The 24,149-nt window shown below is 37.4% G+C and overlaps 1 protein-coding gene across 1 annotated transcript in view; it reads left to right on the top strand.

The window, feature by feature from the left end:
• The window catches only part of LOC101157686 (metabotropic glutamate receptor 4), a 191,537-nt gene that overhangs the window by 22,464 nt on the left and 144,924 nt on the right, over window positions 1–24,149 (top strand). Inside the window, exon 2 of the mRNA XM_004068826.5 lies at window positions 12,233–13,263. Within this exon, the coding sequence (XP_004068874.1) occupies window positions 12,697–13,263 (567 nt within the window). The 5' untranslated portion in view covers window positions 12,233–12,696. The remainder of the gene's footprint in view (window positions 1–12,232; window positions 13,264–24,149) is intronic.

Genomic DNA, 24,149 nt, shown 5'->3' with positions numbered 1-24,149 from the left:
AGTATGATCCAGTATGAGACAAATCTCAAATATTTTTTACTTTTAATAAAACTGATTAAATCTGTAAATCATTTACATTTATGAATACACATTGTTAGCAAAAAAAGTAGATATAATTAATGAGAAAGAACCAAACTGCTGTTTCTCCAAGCCATTTGTTGCATTGACTCTGCCAGCAAAGCAACCATTCACATGTAAAAACAAAAACCATTAAGCTCAGATGATCGTACTTGTATGTATACAAGATGAGCTTGTAAGGCAACATTATTCCTTTTTGCACACATATTCTATGTACATATTGATCTTCAAAAAAAATGCATCAAATGCATGCTGCCAGGAAGAAATGATAATATCTCTGACATGGTGACAGTCAGATGCATCCTTTGACTTATCTTCGTTGTCTTATCAACAAATTACAAGCTCCTCTTTATTGAATTTCTGAAGTAGAAGGACCCTACATTGTTCACCTTGGAAATGTGTTATTTGCATACTGTTTATTTAGGCAACAGGCACACACTGACAATTTACTTTGTAATTGAAAGGATGTTCATATTTGGTAGAAGTTGTGTTCATAATTAGTGTGGAAATTGATTTTGATTTGCAGTGTCTGGGTTTCCCCCCACAACATTTTCACCTGCACAACTCTACAAACAACTGTTTTGTTCCCGTTGTCATTTGTTGTAAATGGCAATTAGAATTTAAAACAGGGCTTTGAAACAAACAGAAAAACATCTGTGTTAAAGGTTGTGATGTTATTTGTCAGCTGTAAGGCAGAGCTTAGAAAACTTTCTATGAAACTTCCCAATCAACAGGATACAGATAAGAGATTGTGGGCTTACTCAAAATGTCACGAGTTCCTCTACGAAAACAGAAATTGCGTCAAGATTATTTTGCCTGAACTCAATAACTCCACAAGGGTAAGCATTAATCTCTAAAATGTATTTGTGTTATTTTCTATATGAAAAGTGCTATTGAAATTAAGATTGATATGATTTTTATGTGATGAAAGTATGGAGCTTAAGTTTGCCCAAAATTTCTAAATGATCACAGTTTTTTCCGCATAATAGGATGCCCCGGATTATCAGGCACACCGTCAATGAATGGCCTATTTTTTAACTTAAAACGCACACAACTATAAAGAGAATGAAGGGAGACAAAAGAGTCAGACAAAGGTTTGTTAGTGTCAACTTTATTTACCACGTTCACAGTAATCCTAGAACTTGTTTGTGACACGCGACACGTTAGCCACAATAGAAGCATATTGTTAGCATATACACAACACTTGTAAGTCCCAACCTGGTTTGCAAGATGTAAAAAAATTATCTGACAGGGCTAAGACAAATGTTACTGTTACTACGCTAACCACTAATCTTATTAATAGCATTATAAAAGGACCGTCCGTCACCACTACACAAAAGCCATGTTAGTGTTTTTTACAGCACCGTGTACTTCTTCTCAACATCAGTAAGCACAAACAGAATTATTCCATATATATGGCGCTGTGGATTATAAGGCGATTTTTGGAAAAAAAAAGAGGCTTTTTATGTGTGCCTGATAGTACTAAAAATACTGTAATACTTGTGCAGTGATTAAAAAAATTTGTTCTGTAATAAAATAAATAAAAATAAAAATGAGGAAATTTCAATGCATAAGAACACGTTTTAAAGCTGTACAAAAAATTTAAAATACAGCAGCCGCAGATAAAAGCAAATATTGAATTAATTTTTGCGACAGCTGTGAAAGAGAATCACAAAGGTTGGAATTATTGGCTTATGGTGCTGAAAAGCTTTCAGTGACAAATTGTTAGTTCTCTTTAGTGAGCTGCTTTAATTATATCACAGTTTTTTTTTTTGGGGGGGGGGGTGCTCAGACAAATACATTTCATCCTTAAACCACTTAAAAGCTTAATCAATGTTTTTCAATGCCAGTTTTTTATCAAAAATAAAGTGGCAGCCACCTTTGAGCTCTCCAGTCTTTGTATGCAACCAGGCCTTGCACTCTCCATTCATTTTACTCAGAGCAGCACTGCTCCTACCTTCCTATTGATCTGCTGTGCAGCATCAACATGCTGAAGTGTCAATTAGGCGACCCCTCCTGCCCATCTGTGAGAGGAGAGGTATCTCTGAGTTCAACTGGCTTTACTATCCAACAGCTGCTCTGGGCTCTGCATAGCTGCCTGAAAGGGAATACACACATTATTTCCATGCATCTTATACTCTTTGTGTAATGATTGGACTGAAGTACTGGTGTTGGAGTTTGGGTAGAAAGCTGTATCGTTGAGTTTCAAGCTACGTTTCTATCGCCATCTGCAAGGCACGTTCAAATAGCCCCTATAATGAAAAGTCCACGTAAACCAGTGGTGGGCCGTTCAGGGCCTTCAAGGCTTTCTCTGAAGACCTAAAAAATATCTGAATCATGTGTTAATTATATGTTGTCCATGGATAACATATAATGGTCTGTCCATTCCCTTTTATTGTGTTTATGATGCTTATGCTCCTTACAAACAGACGTATTTTCATATTGGAGCATTTAACCAATTGCATTTCAGCTTTCCTTTGTTGCCAGGCAGTGTTACGGCCTTCAGCAAGAGTTATGAAGGCCCCCTGATGCAAAATCAATGTTGGTCTTTCTTTTATTTCAACCAATCAGATTTTGAGTTGGTGTCAGCAGGGCCTTCTAGCAGGCTTAGACAATGTCACAGTATTCAGACTCTCTGATTGGACAGAAGTTTGAGGAAGTCACATGCAGCCTTTCCCAGTTTGACACAGAGCCACAGAACCCTTTTGATCTGTCTCAGTTAAAAACAGAGCTTACAGTAATGTACTCCATGGCTTCCTGGGTTTAGCAGGAATATCTCCCACTGATCTCCTTGACTTCCTTCATCAGAAAAATCTGAGATCGTGAAGCAGCTGAACAGATTTGTGTGTTTGGCGCTGACCGCCCCTGTGTCCACTACGTCTGTCGAGCGGGCATTTTCTGCTCTAAAGCGGATTAAAACCTATGTAGAAACACAACTGGACAGACTCGGCTCTCAGCACTGGCTTTGATGGAATAGAAAAGGACTTCCTGGTGGAACTGAAGAGTGATGAACTACATGGCAGGGTAATTGAACTGTTTTTGAGGAAAGAGAGGAGGACGGATTTTGTTTTCAGATAATCCGATTTTTTGATGAGTGAAATGATAAACATTATAATAAATAATATTTCAAATGTGTGTGGTTGTTTTTGCTGGCTGTAGTTGCATAGCGAGATTTGTTTAGTGTTTTGTTTATCCCTTGTGCTATCCTAGGCACTTTGACGTTGGGAGTTGGGTCATCTAGACCCACTAGACAGTGCTCTGAACCATTTTTCTTCAATGATTTGTGATCTTCACTGGTGTCCATGGATTACATGAAATCTTTCCACCTTAATCCACCTTTGTCATGGTAGGAATAACACACCAATGTAAGGGTGGGGTCATCTAAGATAGCACAAGGGTTATTCAGTTTATTTAGAGGCATAAAAATGGTTAATGAGGGGTTGATTGATTCAGACGTAGCACTACTGAAGGCCCAGGTGTGTAATGCACGGTCCGCCACTGATATATACGCACGTAAATGCATATTTCACGCTTCTGCATTCAAAACTCTTGCATTCATACGTAGCTATGCAAATTTCTACAACTGTTTGCGGGCTCTATGTACAAAAAGCATGGCCATTTAATGCGTGTTTAAAGTCAAACCAGGTCAAACTTTGACCAACCAAGGGCTCAGATTTGGTAGTGACGTATGGTAGTGTCCCTTTCATTTCACAGAAGTGCTTACATTGAACATTGATTGCGGAGGAGAAGTTAATTAATGCAATTGTGCGCGGTCGGAATAATTAGAAACCAAGTCTTTCATGTATAGGAATAGAGCTGTGAAAGAAAAATCATGGAGCAAGATTCGTGAGGGTTGCACCGCCTTGAAATTTCACACCGAACCTCTTCCAACTGTAGGTAATGGACGTGAGCTAGCAAACAGTAGAAAACTAAAAAGAAGAAGAAGCCCCTCCCTGCTTGTCCAGTGGGAACACCATAATCCTAAAAACTTGTTTTGTAATATGCTTCACATGCCCGGTGTGTCTGTAGCTTTAGGATTATATAACCTCAGTTGCATGTTCTTTCCTGTCAGCGTCAATTGCTGACTGGTAGAAATATCTTTTTAGAAATATCCACAAAAATGTTTCTTCTGTTCCTCATATACATCTTGGACATCTTAATAGTCATAATGTGTCAGGTGTATATTCAGGTGTGCAGATTTAACTGCATCAATAAAATACCCTTTTAGCATATTTTTTACATTAGGTGAAATAAGATTCAACAGAAAACAGAAAATATGGCCTATTTTTCATATTATTCCGAACAGCAATCAAATTCTTGTGTATTTCTGCAGATGAGTCATGTCTGAATCATCTCGATACAGTTCTTTCCTTTAAAAGGTCATGACTGTCCAACATTCATAAGGTGGAAGTTGCTTATGAATAAAGAGTATTAATCCTCTAAAGAGATGCTGTGGTGTCAGATATTTATTGTGCATAAGACATGCTGTATAGAGGCTGGAAGTGTTTGGTTTGCTCCGTTTAACCTACAGGAGTGTCTTAAGTCTCTTGTCACATTTGGTGCTCTCAGGCAGGAAATTAATTAAAAACGGCTAAAAATAAGTTCACAATGTCTTCTGACATTTTTGCTGCTGAATTGAGCCAGAAAAGAGTTGTCAAACTGCCAGCGGAGTGATGAGATGGAAAACAGTCTGAGAAGTGTTAACTGTCAGGGAAAAGGATTCAGACAGTTTCAGAAGGCTGACATGAGAGAGCGTCCGTACGCGCCTGATGAGATGAACTATAAAATGTGCCATTCATCCTTTAGCTAACTTCTGAGCTCACTTTCATGCCCGCGACAGCTTCAGTGATGATCACTGTCTTCTTATGTAAATGTTATAGATATGACTCTTTTAGGAAGATTTACTTTCCCTTGAATCCAATCGTTCTTTGCATAATCCATTTTAAGGTTTCTTTGGTCAAAGTTAGGAAATCACAGATTCTAATGAATGAGGGCACAGTGAAAAAATATTGATAGCTGATAGTACTAATGCATACTTTGATTTGTTTTTTTTTTTGGGAAAACACAATACCTTTCAACAAAAGTTCAAATTCCCCTTAGGTATCAAAATAGTAAAATATCGTTTGGTGTTTTTGACATGTTCTTCTGGCATTTTTCTCTTGATGGAAAACATATAAAAAATATTAAGCTTCAAATTGCATTTCTCAGTATGTCTTTATTCAAATCATTGGGAATCAGGAGCAGATGGAAAAATGCTGCGCAGGCCTCAGGCTTCCTGTTCTGCTCCATTCTGATGCATCCACTTGCAGACAAATACTGTTGAAATAGGTACATCTTGGTTTTTCCTCGTCTGAGTTGGTAACTGGCTCAAAACTGTGTGGATGGATCGCCATTTTTGCTGCACCGCTAATTTTGGGTTGGGGGTGTGACGGGCTGAAAGCTAGCGGGAGAGCATGTAAACAGAAAGCTCTCAGTAATGGGTGAAGGGAAGGGGGTTGGAGCTTCTCTGTCCTTCCCACAACTCAGAGGCGAATTTCAAATGACCCACTGACTCTCCTAGAAAACGACACAGATTTTTGATTTTGACTAAAGTCATAATTAAAAAACCACTAGGAACACTTTTACCATAGATCAAAAGATGATCAGTGAGAGTAAATCATAAAATTATTACAGCTTTTATTGTCATATATTTACCACTGCTGTTTTCTGCACACAATTTTAATACATGTTTTTTTCCTGTTGCCTGCCAAAGCTTATCAAACGGTTAAAGCCATAAAAGGGGATAATAATTTTTGTGGGAAAAAAATAATTGTTTACGTTGCTTATATTGAAGAATTTCACTTTACATTATTACACATAGCATCTGTTTAGCCCATTAACGATTTTATGCAAATTCAGCCGCTGTGGACTGAATGGACGTGTTAAATAATGTGTGCATTTCAGCCTAAAGGTTGTTGTCTGGCCTTTTGAAATTAATACATGTTCTAAAATATGCATTTGCACCAGAGGAAAGATTGTTCTCGTGATATGAATTTCCTGTGGCTGTCTTTGACATTTCACAGGTGGTAAATATTTGCTGTTTTTTTTTCTTACTTAATTGTACTTCCATGTGCTAAAGCTGTTAAGTTACAACAATATTCAAAGTTACCTTGATATTTCTCTAAGGCAGTTTTCTTGTCTCATTGCTGTACTGAAGTTGACTAACTGTTTGTTATGCCATACGATCAAAGGTTTGATTATCAGGTCATCTGCTCTGTATTACAGCTGAGCTGAGAAAATGAGATGTACACCGAAAACATGTGCAGCCTGATTTCTATCACTGACTTGCCATTTAGGCTCATCCATCTCTGCTGTCACTTTGAATAAATGTCTGCAGGTCCAGCCTATCTCACTAAAATAAAAAATTTAGGTTTCAGATGAGGGATGAGAGTGTCTGCTGAATCTATTCGACATGTTGTAAGACCCCAAAGAAGGGACTGATAATTTTCAAATTACTCAGAGTTGCTTCTAAAGGGGGGACGCTGAACAGTTGACCTGTTATGTGGCAAAAAAAGATATAATAACATGAAAAAAACAAAAACTTTTCATATAGTTTAGGTTGTAACATCGTTCTTCTTCAGTTGCACCATATCTTATAGTTTCAGTGGGAAAAAGAAATGAGCTGTCACCTCACTGCTTTTTCTTTTCTGCAATCATAAAATTGGATGACATCTGTCTTGGTTTCTGCAGTCTTGCAGAACCCTTTATTTGAACAGTTCAGTGCTTACATTGGTATCTATATATATATTTTTTCCTTTTCCTCTTTCCAGTCCAGTCAGAAGTATCAGTTTACTTCCGTCATCAGCAGTGTTTGTTCTAAAGTCATATGTGCTGCTGTTTCTGCAAGGTTCATACTCTGCTATGTGGCTAACACACAGCCTGGCGGTTGTCAACTGCTCTGCAGTACTTTAGAACCTGCAGTGAATAGAGTCTAAAAAACATACTTCTCACTTAGTAAAAGATAGTTGGGTGTATTCATAGGTCCTTGTCACTTCTAATATGCTCTCAATGAATCTCAGCCTCTGCAGATTCAGGGACTCAACCCGCTCTACTGGAAAACCAATGCCTACAACCCTATTGTGCTCCTGCATGAAAAAAGATTGTTCTTTCATTCTGCATTACATTTCTAAGTCTTAACAAGTTGCAGACAAGATAGCTCGTTCTGCAATGGCGTTTAATGTGTTTCTCTCTGACATGTGCACACTAAATGTGACTGTGAGAGCGAAAAGAAAAAAAAGGGAGCAAATGGCAATGTTTGCAGAAATCCATTACAGAAATAAAAGCAGAAAAATATAATGTGCTTGTTTATGAAAATTTAATTAAATTTTACTAACAAAAAAATGTACAGATGCAAAACAACACTATTCATGAAATAATCGAAGATATCCATGAGAAAACAGAAAACGTATATCCCCACTTTGAAAAAGATTAGGTGTTAATAATCTGGTCTCACTTTGTGGTAGTGATGTTGTGTTTTAGGATAGGCTCATCTATTCTTCAAATTCCCATGAAATTAGTTTTTCATTTCAAGTGTTTATGATTTTGTCTTGTATCATTGATTCCACAGCAGATAGTCTTCCTGCAAAACAATGATGGTTTTCTTTTTCAGATGTGAGAAGTTTTCTAGTTTACCTTAAACATCGATCTTGCATCTATGACCATGATCTCATTCCAACTTAATTAAACAATTTGTTGACTTTATTTAGAAAAAGACAAAAAAAATATTACGTTTTTAAATGAATGGTACTTTCAGGGGAGTCTGATTAAGAACACGATTGTGTAAAAGAACACACAATACTAAATAAAAAAGTAAGAAAAAAGTAAAATACTGTCGAACATCACACAGATTATCAACTTTCTGGTAAAAAATAAATAAAAATGCATGCCAGTACATGTGTGTTTTGAATAAAAAACCCAACCAAGCTTAAGAAAGCTCTTGCACTTGCAAAGTCAGAAAGTTTTTTTTTAATGACGACAATCTAAAGCCGGCTAAATACATCAATGCAGTTGTTTGGAAAATTAATAACTTTTTAATTTGAAAAACTCAGTGTCTACGGTGAAACATGCTGCTGGTGGTATAATACTGACTAATGTCTGTGAAGATTCTCATTCATCCTGATTTACTCCATTGAAGTAGTGGGTAAAATAAAATAAAAAACAAAAAAACACACATGGTTTCATCTTTTATTATTAAAGACGTTTCATCTCAATTCAGAACTGAGAAAGCTTTTTGAAGAAGAGGTGAAATGTTTCAATAATAAAAGACAAACCAAGTCCAAGACGTAAATACTGATCAATGTAGATAGCGAGAATCTAAAATTGAGACTTTCTGCTCTGATGTGACCAAGAACATTTGTTTTATGAGCAGGACAAACAACATGAACTCACTTCTTTTTCAATTTTCCGTCTGTATGGATGTCTCTCTATGAAATCTGTCATTCTTTTTTGTTTATACAAGAGAAGCCCTGTAAAGTTATACTAAACTTTGAATGTGTATTTTGAAATTCAAGGAAATGCTGCCACTGAAAAACAGCGGTGACAAGCAGCTCAGTTTCCTGTGAGCATCTCCTCCACTCTCCCAGAGCTGCTGGAGATCAAGATTTTCTTCTCTGAACTACTTTATCACTTTCTACACTTTATCAAGTGTGGACCACAAGTGTTTTTGCCTCAGGTCCAAGCAAGAAGCAACATGTGAGGACACATCTGAGGTTCTTTGTTCTGATAAAACACCAGCTTCACCTGCCTGAGTTTAAGCTGCTTCTTATTGTTGTTTTGAAGGCGCTTCAAACAAAAACCTTTAAATTCTTGTGATTTTATAAATATTAAATTACCTTAACCATTTAAAACATTAATTTTAAATTTTTATCTTTATTTTTTTTTATTTAAAACATCATTTAAAATACCAAGAGTGTTTAAGTTAAATACTTGAAACAATGGTAAAGACAAAGACAAGAAATAATAATGAAGTTTAACTTTCAAGAAACAATTATTTTTATGGGCTGATCTGTAAGGATTTATTTATTTTTAATTCATGTTTTCTTCCTCAAATTGTGCTCTGTCTTCACTGTTTTTTCTCTGTCACCATCACACCAGGTTAAAGTTTCCAATCATTAATGCTGTTGCTTTTTCTGTTAACTAATTCTCAGTGTATTTAAATTATTCATTTTTAAACATTGTCAGTTTCACTTGTCTTCACTGCGTTTAATCCTCATGTTTTAGGGATGTTTCATCATATTTTCCTATTGTTTTGCTTAGATTTTCAAATTAAAGAAAGGTCTACATGTCTTTTTCTACAGTATTTTCGTCCTTCAAAAGTCTCCATTTCTTTCACTTACCTACTTTTTTTGGACCAAATTTGATCCAAGCTTTTTAATCTACAACTAAAAGCAATGGGAGTACTTTGTCTGTGTCAGAGACAAACATGCTGGAGTTAATTTGGTTTATATAAAATCTAAGAAAAAATGAGACACGCATTTAATACATTTTTTTGTGGGATTGGAGACACAATATCAGGTGGACAAATACATCAACTAGCCTACTTTTCACTGTTATCACAAGAACAGGCAGAAGGCTAGTTCCAAATGCAGCAGGTTTATTATCTCGGCAAGAATTCCACAAAGCTAAATCAGGGTGATGCAGGCAGGAGTCGATAACAGGCATGGGAGCATCAGAGAAGAGACAAGGGTAGTCAGGATCCAGGTGAGAGTCGGGGCAGGGGGCAGGCGGCAGACTTCTGACAGATCTGTACCTTTTATGCATTCTTTACCAAGGGTAAACAAGGTGAGATGCAGGAAAGTCGCATGGATTTTTCCCTTTTTTATAAACTCCTCCCAAAATATCACTGTGCACTGCACATTAGGCCCATTAATGCTGTAAAAGTAATAAGTGTGCCCTCCTTATACCCCCCTTACGCCCTGGTTGTACACGCTCTGTCCTGCTTGCAGTCTGACTGTTATGAGAAAAATCGTCCTACGGTCATCCCACGGGCGAGTATCACCTCCACACCCTGTTCATGCGGCATTTGCAGCCAGTATTCGCACCTCATTGATGATAGGGTGTGGTGTAAGGGCACTGTATGATAGCATCATCTGTATGTCATAAGTGCTGGTAATTTAGATTATTCTTAAAAATACTTCACAATACATTTACCACACGCCCGACAATGTTGCGCTTCATTTTCATGAGATCCCTTAAGTTGGTCATGTGAATAAAGGGAACTGCCAGACATATCTGCGCATCCCATAAGACTCTGCCACGCCTGTCTACGACCCTCTACGGACCTGGACAACCCAAAAACCTGGCTGCAGCACCCATATGAGTCAACCCCTGCATGTGACTGAGACAAAAGCTCTCAATGAGGTAGCCTTATATGTGACATGTTGGGTTGTTATCACAGTGGCCATAAATCTTGATTTACACAAGTGTAGGCTTTGCGCTGACAATGGAGATGTGGAGACAAATGAAGAGCAATTGTATTACTAGAAAAATAAGAACCTCACAATTTCAGAAATCCTAACAGTGAAAGACCAAAACACAAACTCATATAAAACCCTTTTCTGTGTAAGGCTGTTATTTCATTGGCTTCCGAATGTGGATAACAAAGTGTCACAAGAATTTGTGTCTCCAAAATGTCTGGACACATTTGCATTGGTTGTGTTGTGTGAGACATGTCTTTACTCTTGTCCCATTTAAATTTTTAACATTTTCAAAAAGTTGTCAAAAGTGATCTTTTCTCAAAGTTGGGATAAATTCATTGTGGGTGGTTCAAATCTAATTCAAACTGTTGCTTCTGGCGAGATGATAACTCACAAACAATATCAGCTTAAAAAAAAAGAGAATGACCCATTTTTGAGGGATTATTAACTGCTAAAAGTTTTGAAAACAGGAGGTCATTCAGAAGTTGTTTGGCATTTTGTAAAAAAAGTTTAGTTATGGTTAAATATAAAAAATGTGTACAACTCTCTTAATAATAAAATCAACTTGAACAATTACCCCAACTCAATAATGCCTGTTACTTGTGATCAGATTCTGATGGGCTCCATCAACTGGAAAGACGTGAAAGTGTTGTGGGTATATACTGTTGACCAAACCAGTAAAATCGGAATTGAGATTTTAAAAAACAACAATGATTGTGTTCACATGAGATGCACAATTAGTGAAGAAACCTTGAGTTTTTAAAAGTAACAGATCAAAGTTGTTCATGGTATGGTAGTACTAAGATTAATTTATTAATGCTTGTATAGAGGTTCAAAGGAATTTATGATCACGAGGAGAACCATTTTGCTATAACTGGTAAAATACATGGATTACACCTAACAGAGTGCATTGTTATTGCATTTCAAGTCTCATCCATCCTTCTCACTTCAAAAATCAGAGATGACAGCTGCAAAATCACAAAATAGAGGCTTCGCAAAGGCACAGTGGTTATGTTCATTTTTGATAGTTTTTATTCATAAGAGGGGCCAACACAAATGGCTCTCAGTGGGAGTGTTTGAAGGGATTCTTTTCTATAAAATCTTCTTTGCATCTTTAATACTGTCACATTGGTTTTAGAACAATTCTCCAACCTGCACTGCTGCTGATATGCTCTTACACTGTTTCCCCCCTAAAGCCTCAAAGTAAAAAAAGACTCAGACTGTGAGATGTTCAGTTTTTATAATTTTTGAAATCTATGTTGTTTGTCAACACTGTCAATTTGGACATCTTTTTTTTTCCTTAAAAGATTCCTATGGGGTCAAAAATATTATAAATATAAAGAAGAAAAAACAAAGTAATACAAAATAAAAACTTTGTCAGTTTTATATTTTCTGTGCCAAACTTCTTGTTTTTTTGAGTGTGACTCACTTTGCTTGAATACTGACTGGGCTCAAAAATATGCCGCAGTGCTGCTAAGGCAACTACTGACAAGGTGATGCATTTGTAAGTATGTTGTAAGGAATGTATAAAGGAGAGAAATAATTTAGGCTGCAGAACTGTTCCCTCATTCTTCATTATTCTACAGTTAAAAGGTTAAGTAAAAAGAGCCTTTGAGGAGCTCATGCCAATTCAAATCCCTTTGCCCTTTTCTGTTTTCTTTGTGCACTGTCTCAATTCACCTCTCTTTTTCATCTTTCAGGAATTCACTGTGAAGCTTGTGGACCCGAGCAGGCCTGGGGGCTCTGAAATACACCAAATCCCTGCCCTGGGGAAGAGAGTAGATTAAAAACTTCTGATTGAGGTGGAGAGGAAGAAGACTCAAAGAGTGGGAGTGTGAGACAGAGAGAAAAAAAAGCTTATCTTTCACCTTTGTTCTTCGTAATGCCCCAAGTAAAGGATCTCTGCAGGCAGGACTGCGAATAACCAAAGACACAGAGGCCGCTGCCCACCCCAGTGGTCAGATGATGGAGTGAGAGATGAGAACAGGATTGCATCCTGTGAAAGGGCGAGGCTCTCATTATTCCACATTAATTGAATGCCGAAGAGAGAGGAGACATGAGAGGAAACCCTTTCAGTGCCAACTGCTACAAGGCGCATTGCAATTAGCCCGCCAGCCATCGCTGAATCGTACCCCTTTTTGCTGTTTCGAATTTGTTTGTGTGGATGTGCATTTGGACCATGATCGCGTTTCAGCCCCCGGCGTGTAGAGCTCACCGGACCGGCTGTCAAAGAAATAGCCAGATTCTCATACTGCTGCTGCTGCTTCTACTTCATGGCCCCCTCAAGGCCACTCAGGCTGCCAGACCCAAAGGGCCTGGACAAACACATCTGAACTCCATCCGCATTGACGGAGATATCTCCCTGGGTGGACTTTTCCCAGTCCATGCCAGAGGCCACGACGGCAAGCCTTGTGGGGAGTTGAAGAAGGAGAAGGGGATACACAGACTGGAGGCCATGCTTTTTGCCCTTGACCGCATCAATAATGACAACAATCTGCTGCCCAACATCACACTGGGAGCACGGATCCTGGACACCTGTTCAAGGGACACTCATGCCTTGGAGCAGTCGCTCACCTTCGTGCAGGCTCTGATTGAGAAGGATGGGACAGATGTCAAATGTCTCGGCGGGGGGGCACCTATCATCACCAAACCTGAGAGGGTAGTGGGCGTGATTGGAGCCTCTTCCAGCTCTGTTTCTATAATGGTGGCCAACATTCTACGCCTCTTTAAGGTAAGAAAACAGCACAAGTTTGGGTAATGTGTATATGATTTGAGTTGATGCTAAATTGTGCGTATGAACCGCAAATATTTGATTGACTAATAATTCCTGAGAAGTTGTGGAAAATAATAGTGTTCAGACACACAAAGGACACTCCCCCTAATTTTCAGAGAAGAGGTCCGGTTTCAAATCTCATCAATCCGACTGTTTCCCTGGTGGAGTTGGTTGCTAAGCAATAAGAGGCAGTGCTTGCCACAATACAGGAGTGATTAATAGGATTCTTGATTTCATTTTTTTCTCCTTTAACCTTATACACTATCAGCTTGTGCTTACATCTATTTGCACATTGGAAAAATATGCACCATGGACATTTGATATGTTATTTCACAAACATATCCTCTTGCTGTTGAGAAATAGGAAATTACTTACATTATATGTCTGCAGTATGGGAAATAACATTGAAAAAGTAAAAACTTTTTGGGGGGACAAATAGTTTTCACATTATTTTCCTCAGTGCTACATCTCGCTTAAACACAGTCGTGTCTGAAAAGTGAGAGTGCTCACAACATCTATAAAACTCTGTGCTACTGTTTTAGCAGTGGGAAGGCCATTTTAATATTTCAAATGTGCACTTCTTACCTTTCTAAAAGTACTGATGTGAGAGGCTGCAACTGGCAGAATGCAAGAGTCCTGCAGATGAATTAATACCTGTCTTAGAATCAAAAGCACACCTGATAAATGCTGGCTTGTAACAATAAATGACAGCATTCCTGTGTCTACAAATAGAATGGAACCCCTAGTGACAACATCACCATTTTTTTTAAAAAATGTTGCTCTTTGTAATGCTAGTGAGCAGAATTAGTAATGTACTGTTGTTCATGTATATAAAGCATTTTAGCTAAAAATGTCAATAGATGAATTAATAACGAAATAAACAGTTGGAAGGATTTGTCCCAATTAGATGAGTCATTTTAGAAATTATTTTGCAGATTACACAGGCTAAGAACAAAACTGGACCAAAGTGTTTCAAAAACATCTCATAGCTTCAACAGCTGCCTGTTTGGGTGGGGAGGATGCTCATTGGTGTAGTGCTCAGTGCCATTGGCTCACAGTGATAAAGCCCTGGTCATTTCTTTTTTGGAGCTTGCATGTATTCCCCGTGAATGCATAGGTTTTCTCCAGGCTGTGTGGCTTCCTCCACAGTCCAAGAACCTGCTTCAAAGGTTGATTGGTCATTCTAAATTGATGATTTTAAATTGTCCATTAAATTGCCCATTAAGAGGGAATGTGTGTGGTTCTCCGGCTCTGTTTAGTCCTGCAATGACCGTCCAGGGTGCAACGTTGCTTAAAGGTAGTTGAGACAGGCTCCACCAACCCTGTGACCCTGACCAGGAACAAGTGGGTTGAGAAAGTGGATAGATGGGTTGCCTAAAGCCAGCATTGACCAGAATGAAAAAATGAAAAATTACAAAAATAAAAAAAAATCTGCTGGTCTTCTTATTATCATATAGGGGATTAGGGTTACACCAATTCTATATGTTCTAACTTTTCCTGCTAGATTAAAAAAAAAAAAAAAACAATTGCTGAAAAGGGTTCACGCTCTAAATCATGGGTTAATTTGAAAATAAACAATGTTCCTTGATTTTAAGCAGACCAGAGCTCTTTTTTTTGGTCAGGATAATTGTTCAGATGAGGATTTACATGTATCTTTTACAAAACAGAGCAAATTATACAAGGACACAAACTCTAATGTGGATCAAACAATGCAATGAAAATTCACTGTCAGAGACCAATAAATAAACATTTTGGTTGAAAATCATTTGGTGCCTCCACAAAGGTTTTTACATAGTATCAACCTGTTTCCCAGGGACAGTGGAGAATTTCTCATTGCACAACTGCTTAGTTTGTTCCACGCCAGAACATCCATCCCGCTGAATCCCGCTGAATCCCTTTTGGGGTCATGGTGTTGCTGGAGCCTATCCCAGCTACTGTTGGGCGAAGACGGTGTACACCCTGGACAGTTGGCCAGTCTGTTGCAGGGCCACACACTCACAGACATTCACACTTAGGGAGAATTTATAATTAACCCATGACGTATCTTTTTAAACAGTGGGACAACAGACAGATTGCCTGGAAGAAACCCATGCATACATTAGGGGAACATGCAAACTTGTAAGTGCTAACCACTACGCCACCTTGAAGCCTTTCTTCAAGTCAACTGATCAAATATGAAAAATTAATTTGAAAGATACGTTTCCATAGTTTTTGCCAAGTACTGCTCAAATCAAATGTCATTAAATAACTTTACACTGTCAAAATATTTATATAATTTAATTTTCTTATATAATAGTCACCTTCTTTTGAAAATAAAGAGAAACAGAAACTTCCAAAGCAGCTTGCACAGATGTTTTTTGTTTTGTTTTTGTTTGTTTGTTTTTGTATGAATAGAGTGGCATTTTCCTAAACACAATCTGTGAACAGTTAGCAACAGTTTTTGGATTTCCATCCATGTGTTGTCACTGTGATTTCAACAAAGCTGCTGCAAGTAGAGGCCAGAGAGACATGTGTGCCTGTAGGGAAAGTAAACAAAGACTTGCAGATAGACACACATGTGCATCTACACGCTTGCAAACATGTGTGTTGCTTCAAGTGGATCATAACTGAGAGGTCAAAAAAGCTTCTTTATAAAATTATGCAAAAGCTTAATCTCTATACTTAAATGTACAAATAAAGACATTTATAAAGCAATACAAAAAATGTCGTAAAAATCACAGCAACATACAGTCCAATGAGTTGATTTTGGCCCTGTTATAGATATTACCAAAATAAAAATGAGACTTCTTTAAAAAAAAAGTGTTTATATTTACTTTTGTCAGTTTAGTCCTCTACACAAACAGCCTACAGTTTGTATTATTTGATAAGTGCAGTGATTCCAGACTCTTAAATCCTCTTGGGATACATCCTCCTCGTTGTGGCCTTAGGCTTATACAGTGAACACAGTCTGACACAATATACACATTAAGAACGCGCTAGTTTCTTTTTCCTGTATATTTTTTCAAGTGGGGTTCCATTTGTTACTTACTATTTATTGTATGTTGCGTCACTATATACTGAAGACATTAATAAAACATGACGACCTGTGACATGTGACTTTTCTTTAATTATCTTCTAAAAGAAAAAAATGCTTTTATGTGTGGAATCAAGCTCTCTTGATTCCACCTTAAACAGACAAACCTGACAAATCCACTGTCATTATTGTGATATTGTTTTTCATTTATAAATAAATGGAAGCATGTTATCATGTCATATTATATTTTATTCAGTTTTTAATTCTGCTATTAATCATTAACATATATTTTAGCATTTTTAGCTTCAGGCCTTGAGTGCTTAGATTTATAGAGGTATATTAAGCAACTCCAGCTTGTAAATGTGTTAAAGTGAACACCAAGATCACTTCTGAGGCCCATGAATGAAAATCTGATGTTCTGGGAAATAACCATTCAATTTCAGTTCAACTCAATAGCAGTCAATATGAACCTTTTCCAAAAAAGAGCGTGAGTAGGCTGCATGATTACATAGATTAAAAAGTAAACCTTTATTAGAGAGTGGTAAGTGGTGATTTTGTTGGAGTTTTGAGTTATGGTCTTCCGTGGATCTACAGGTCAACCAAATGCAAGCTGGTATTTGTATCTGATAAGATTTTGATTTCACAGCCTTCTCATAACTTCTTCTGTGCGAGCAGGACGTTTTTGAATGCCCCTTCTAACGTGAGGAGGCAACACAGCAGTTCAAAATGTCGGCTTTTAATGGAAGGGCTGTATATACACAAGAACTAAGTCAGCATACTGATGAAGGCGAGCAGGCAGCTAGACATCCATGTGAGTTGCATGCACTGGTACAGCCAACAATGTAGACAAATGGCAGCACCACAACAAATGCACACTTTGCTTATAAAACTGTCAAAACTGATAAAAACCTAAAGCTATCACGCTTTTTTGCACGCAAACTTTCTTAAGTCAGCAAAGGGACCCACCCTAGAGTAGTTAGCAGGTTTACAGTAAAGTGGTTGCTCAGCACAGTTGCAAACAGATGTGGTTCAGAGTAACTTGATTAAATTTTTACTGCAGCCTTACGTAATCCTAACACTTTGACCTGGAGCTGCAGCTAAGGAATAATTCTGAGCTGAGTGGGAGCTGCTTTGACAAGCATCTTGGGAAAAGAGAATTCATGATCATAGACAAGCCATGTCAGATTTGTGCATTGTTCATTTGCCTTGTAGATGCGCTCATAAAGTTGACACACTTCACCTACAATGCAGATTACACTTTTTGTCTTGCTCAGCCGGAGGTTCTGAAAGGGATTTCCTTTTCGAATCAGCCATAGCTAAAACTAGTGGAGTGAAGAGAAAATGCTTTTTTTCAATGCATTTCTTTGGTTCTCTTCTGTGGTGCACATAATTAGCATGGCAGTGACCCAAGTTAAAGAAGCTCAATGTGTTCTAGGCTTTATTGCTAACTGGAAAGCTCCTTGTTTTAACTTTAAAGTTCACAGCTGTACTGGACAAAGCTTCTAATATTGGCAAGGTTGTGCTGTAAAGAGCTCGATAAGGAGCACAAAAAATTAGAGGATATAGAAAAATATACAAGAAAACACATGCTTTCAGTCTCCCATTTAATATGTTAAGACAAAACCAAAAATATGTATCTTAATTTTAAATGGTGAAATTTTTCCTGATGAAACCTTTGGTTTCTAAAGTATTATCAGTTTAAAAAAAAAAGTGTTTTTGATGCGCATTATTTTTAACAAACTTTGCATGTGGTCTGTACTGGTTTTATTTAGCACACCTCATTTGGAGTTTTTTTTTTAATAATTCAAAATCAAATGGTTTTCATGCATACAACCTTTTACAAAAATAAAGCTAGCATTACTCAGTGCTCTGAATGAACATGATTAGTTATGAATCATTAATTAGAAACTATTTGAGGTGACTGTCTAAACCAGGGGTCGGCAAGGCTTACCACTCAAAAAAGCCATTTTGGTCAGTTTCCCACAGAAAATAAAACACAGGGAGCCGCAACCCCCTTTGGAAAACCCAGTGTTTCCAGTGAATGGCATAATTTCACTATTTTCTAAAATGCCTGATGAGATGTTAAGAGAGAGATGTTTTTCTGTATCCTCTGTCATTTAATACGTTCCGATGAGAACTATTTTCTGAGAGACCACAAAACTAGTAAATATGTTGAAAGTAACTGGCAGTTAATCCGCTTCTCCAATAGATTTTTCTCAACAAACAACTTTTTTTCTCATCTGGATCAGGATGTTTTTGTGCAAAAGCTGCGTGTTTATTCTAGAATGTCTTGCCACATTTGAGACTTTGTTGTTTGCTATTTCGTCATTACATATAATTCATACTGGTAAAGTCATTGAAAGCAAACAAATCTGCCCAGGTTCTTCAGGAACTTCTCCATTGTTGGTCGGGTCTGAACATTGTTGGGATTACACGCCAGGGGAGTTGTGGTGGTGACGCAGGTCGATAATCACATTGAACTTTACTTAGAAATGTCTACATTTAGATTTTTTTTTAAACCCAATACTTTGTTCATTAGTTTTTTGTTTTATTTTTTAAAATTATTTTTATGAACCTTTCCTGTTTACTGTTTTCGGACTGGGGGAGCCGCTCCAGAGACGAGCAGCTCGCCTGGTTCTGACCTGCTAACAAAAATAAAGGTGGTCAACAAAGGACCTGGAGAGGCTCTGCATGATGACGCTTTTATCCGCTTTTCATTGAACATTATTCAACATGTACTGTCTTTTTAGACATCCCATAACCGACTCTGGTCTATGTTCACAGCCGCAGACACGCCCCCTCCGCACGTTCACGCTGCTCTCTCCCGACAGTGTTAAAGGCACCACAACAATCTTAGAACAGTAGAACAACAGTTATTTCACAAAACCCCAGAGAGCCTGCGGCACAGGAATGAAAGAGCTGCAGGTTTCCGACCCCTGGTCTGAACCTTATTCATCTTCGCATTATGGTTGAGCTTTTGCACATGAATGCATTTCTAAACTAGAACATTACATAATAAACCACTTTGATGAAAAATACTTCAGATAAACACAAGTTAAATGTAAATATTACATATTTTGTGTTTTGAGAAGTAATTCAATGATCTAATGCAGTGGTCCCCAACCCCCAAGCCATGGACCTGTACAGGTCCGTGGGTCACTTGGGTATGCAGAAGAAAAAAAATACATACGCTAACTTAGATTATTTCCATTTAGTTTATTTTCTGTTTGATACTGAAGTTTTACTCTGGAAAACCACTGGACTCTGTTCACCTCGTCCGTCTGTCTTGACGCGTCACATGTCTTTACGCTGCTGCTCGGACTGCTAAGTTATAGCCCAAAATCAAAATGCTAATGAAAAACAAACAGTTAAATGTATTTGGAAAGTTTCTTTGGGGAGAAAACAGTCAGTGAAGAAACTGAAGAAGAACGTTTAAATTCAAAGGAAAATAAAGCTGCTATTTGCTGACAAATCCAGCAGTTTTCCTCAACATATGGATTTATTGCGACAGTTTTTCTGACATACCAGACGCCGCTTTGCATAAATATGGGGGACTGACTTGAATGTTTCTCACACGCAGATAATGAAGTTGCAGACGCTGTGGATTCATGTTTATTATCATGTTTAGAAAATACCAGTTATGACTGTAGACTGTTGTGTCATTTTATTTTGCTTCATTAATTCATCATCTAAGTTTAAACCAGCCGCAAACATTTGACGGAGTGTAAAGATTGAATAAAACAAAGTTGCTGATTTGTGGAAGTTGTTTCTGATTTGTGTAAACTTTCCTTTAACAAGGGTGACTAAGGCATGACTCTCTTTTCTTCTTTGTTGGAAAAACACAGAATGAATCAGGATTTATGTAAAAAACAAAATATGAAAAATATTTTTGCCCTGAAATCTGATCTGAGATTTTGTTGAGTTCTCAGTGTTACCAATGGTATTCTATGCAAAAAAACAGCTTTTATTGAATATTTTACAAATCAGAAACAACTTCTACAAATCAACAACTTTGTGTGTTTTGTTTGTGTGAATGTTTTCAGACTTTTTTAAAATTAAATTTCTTGTAGTACAATTTTAATTTGAAAAATAGGTTTTTCAGAAACTGGAAGCTTAAAAATATTAAATGCAAACTTCAGCCCCGTTGGTACCGGTCTGTGAAAATATTGTCTGACAGACTTCGGGGCCCACTCCTAACCTCACTATCTTCTGGCATACCTCAAGGGTATGTTGTAGACCTGTCCTTTCTTATATTTGCTGCCCTTGCTGCACTGTCTTCAGAAAACTTACCATTTTGTTCTTTGTTTACTGCTCTTAATTAAAAAGAATCCACGTTTTTTTTTAAATTAAAATTGTATGTTTCCTAAAAACCTATACATTAACATTATTTCAAGTATCCAGTCATTTCTTTAAGATCTTTGTGAAACAATAATACACTCTATCACCACCTAACACCACAAATGCAGTTGTCTTTATTTTGTTGTCAGTCATCCCTCCGGCTTGTAACTTCAACATGTCCATAATGCTCCTGAATAAGTTTTTTAAAAGTTGCACTCAAAGTATAGCCACAGTTTCCTAATTTTGTCACTGCTTCACTGAGTGCCTTTGTGCTTCTTTACTGTAGCTGCCCCACAGCACCTCTGTAACCCTTGTGCTATCCTAGGCATTTTAACATTGGGAGTTGGGTCATCTAGACCCACTAGACAGTGCTCTGAACCTTTTTTCTTCAATGATTTGTGATCTTCACTGGTGTCCATGGATTACATGAAATCTTTCCACCTTTATCCTCCTTTGTCATGGTAGGGAGAACACGTCAATGTAAGGGTGGGGTCATCTAAAATAGCACAAGGGTTAAGTCATAATTCTTTTTTTTTACCATATCAACCTGATTGTGCGTAAAAGTAGGAGCTTTAGGTGCAGATTTAAGTAGCAACTTTATTTTTCAAAATAGCAGTAGCTTTACCTAGTGCATGAGTTGGTCTTTTGGTATGAATCACCATATTCAGATTACTCTTTTCAAAACGTACTCCTTTTTTTTTTGTTTGCTAATGTTTGTGCTTGCTTCTGCATCTTTCCGTACCGTGACTCATTTCTGAGAATATGTGCTTAGGGTAAAAACTACAAAAACTGCAATTACATAACGCCGTTTGAAGTGAATGCTATCAGTGTCAATCTCATTCAGTGCAGTCTGTATTGCAGGAACTTAATCATGCGGCAAACTGTGAAGAGGATGGCAGATATCCTTAGCAGTTGACAGTCTCTTATGTGAGCTCCTTCAGTGTGAGATTTGATTCATTTTGCAGCTGGTTTCTGCTTGAAGCTTTACCACCTTCTTGTCTCCCAGAGGTGTTCGCCATCTGCTTTGTTGCAACCTCCTTTTAGCCAGTTAATGGTTATTTCCCTCGAGCTCATTCTCCATTCCTGACCGCGTATATTTTAGGCTTATACCAGTTTGGAAAAATCTGTTGATGTTTGCCATCCTTGATCAATCTTCTGTCAATCTTGACAGTTATTTTTTAAACAAAGTGGCTCCATGCTATCTTTAGGCCAGATTTTCTCTCACATTACAAAACTCATAAACACAAGCAATAAGATGGTTTCTTTAAATCTTATTTTTTTTATTTTGTTTTATTTTATGTTTTTTTGCAATTTACACAAAGTAGCTCTGTACGGGAAATTCCTAAAGCACAAAAGGACCTGTGTTATTTCACGCTTGGTGTCATCATACTCGGATGGTTTTTATTCCCCTGTAAACCTTCCAGTGACACAGTGTAATGACAGCCTGTGCCAAAATTGATTTAGCAGCTCATTTGAGAGAGTGACAGTCATCAAGATGAACTGGTGTGAGTCCATTGGTGCACTTCATGTCAGCCACACCTCTTCATTCAGCAAGCCACTGACAAGCTAATGGTTCACAATGACTATTTCATATTTCATAAATTGCTGTAATTTGAGAAAAAACATTCAGAATTCTTAAATGTTTTTTTTTTTTTTTGTAATGGGAAGCAGGATGACAGGAAAGGTTGTCATTCAATAAGAAAAGAATGGTTTCAGCTTTCAGTACATCCATATCTAGGGATGTAAAGATTCATTTTAACAACAATTCGATTTATATCATAATGTGTGTTTGCTGATACGATTCATAGTCGATATTGGTTCACTTTGAACGATCTGATTCACCGAGAAATGTTTTTCCATAACAAAATAATACAAATGGAACACGATTAGAACATTCTACCACACGTCTTCGAAGTGTTTCCATACATTGGCTGTAATGGACATTTTTTGCTGTGTTGCACTTGGTCATTTTTACAATGTAGGAAAAATCTACAGTGCCTCAATCCAAATAATATTTTCAAAAATCAATATAATCAATTCATCTAATTTTGAAATGATTAAATACTTGTATAGGTTGATTTGATTACCAATATGTCTCAGACAGATCGATCTGGTTAGATTGTAGAAATATAAATCAATTCATTGATTAGGTTGATTGATCATTACAACCCTATCCCATCTCTTTAAATGATGCTACTATAATGTAGGCACAACAGGTGTGCCTACATAATTACCGTACAACAACTTTTGTCATTGTTGTCATTGTGCCTTTTTGTCATTTTAAATTTAGCGGCATATGGGTTATAGTTTAAAACTTATTTCTGTTATTGAAAATAATCCAGATCAAGTTTTGACAGTGATGGTTTTCTATGTTGTCCAAATGTTATTTTATGTGTATAGTTTGCTTTATCTTTCCCTATTTATTGTTCTTTTTTTTCAGTTATACCTCCTATGAAGACCCCACCTTCATTGTTTTGAACTATAGACATCACAAAAGTACTGAAAATACTAAACAGAAATCCTGCTCACCCACCAAAACACCTGCGTCAGATTAGCTATTTTCAGATAAATCAGTCCACAGACCTTAATCTCACAATAAATTGTTAAAAGGAGATGAGATATGACCTCTGCAGTTTCCATTGAGGGTTCTGCCATTAAATGCAAAATCAGTAGTTTTGCAAACAGGTCAAATACTTCATTGGCGATTGTAAGAAAGTCATGGCGTTCTTTCTTGGTGGTACATACAGGAAATGCTTTGATGGATTTACTTTGGTATCTGCAGGGCAAATTTTCCCACTACCAACCTGCTGACCAAAGTGAAGGACTGTGGCTTTGGTCAATTCACATTTGGTAAGGTTTAATGTTAACGAGGCTTGTCACTGCCTGATCTGTAATGGCTACCCTATTGGTTCCTGCATGTGCTAAAATGCCTCTACTTCCGTTTAAGCATTTTACAGTCAGAGAATGTCTTCGGATGCTAATAACAATTATAACCTCTTAAAATATTTAAAATAATGGGAAAAGTTTAGTTAAATGTTGCCAAAAATAAAAGGCAAAAAGAAATGTTAAGGATCAGGGCTGTATGATCATTACAGTGATTGTGCAAAATCGGACCGCAGGGTTGGGTCTACTCGATCTGCACTGCACATGCGGAAATGTTTTCTTCTTCCGATTTGTTTAACAGCTGTTCACTCCCCAGTATATGAGGATACTGCCACTTATTGACACTTTATTAACTCAGTTAACACAGACAGGTTATTAACGGTTAATTTGGCTGCAAAAGTGGCTGCAGTAGCCCTGAGGGGCATTTCCTCAGAGTAAAATGTCCTGTCCTCGTCTCCCATTGCCGACATACATAAAATAAAATTGATCAAACAAAGAAAATGAGTGTGACTTTTACTCTATCACGCATCTGTAAGATTTTCATTGTCTGTAATGACAACAATTATGATTTAGGAAATCTATTGCATTTAGACAGCATTCTTTTACGTTA

This window comes from Oryzias latipes, chromosome 5 (assembly GCF_053564925.1).
Source record: "Oryzias latipes strain Hd-rR chromosome 5, Olatipes_Hd-rR_3.1".
Lineage (NCBI taxonomy): Eukaryota > Metazoa > Chordata > Actinopteri > Beloniformes > Adrianichthyidae > Oryzias > Oryzias latipes.
Note: the sequence above shows the minus strand (reverse complement) of the source record. Positions and strands in the feature narration are given on the sequence as shown.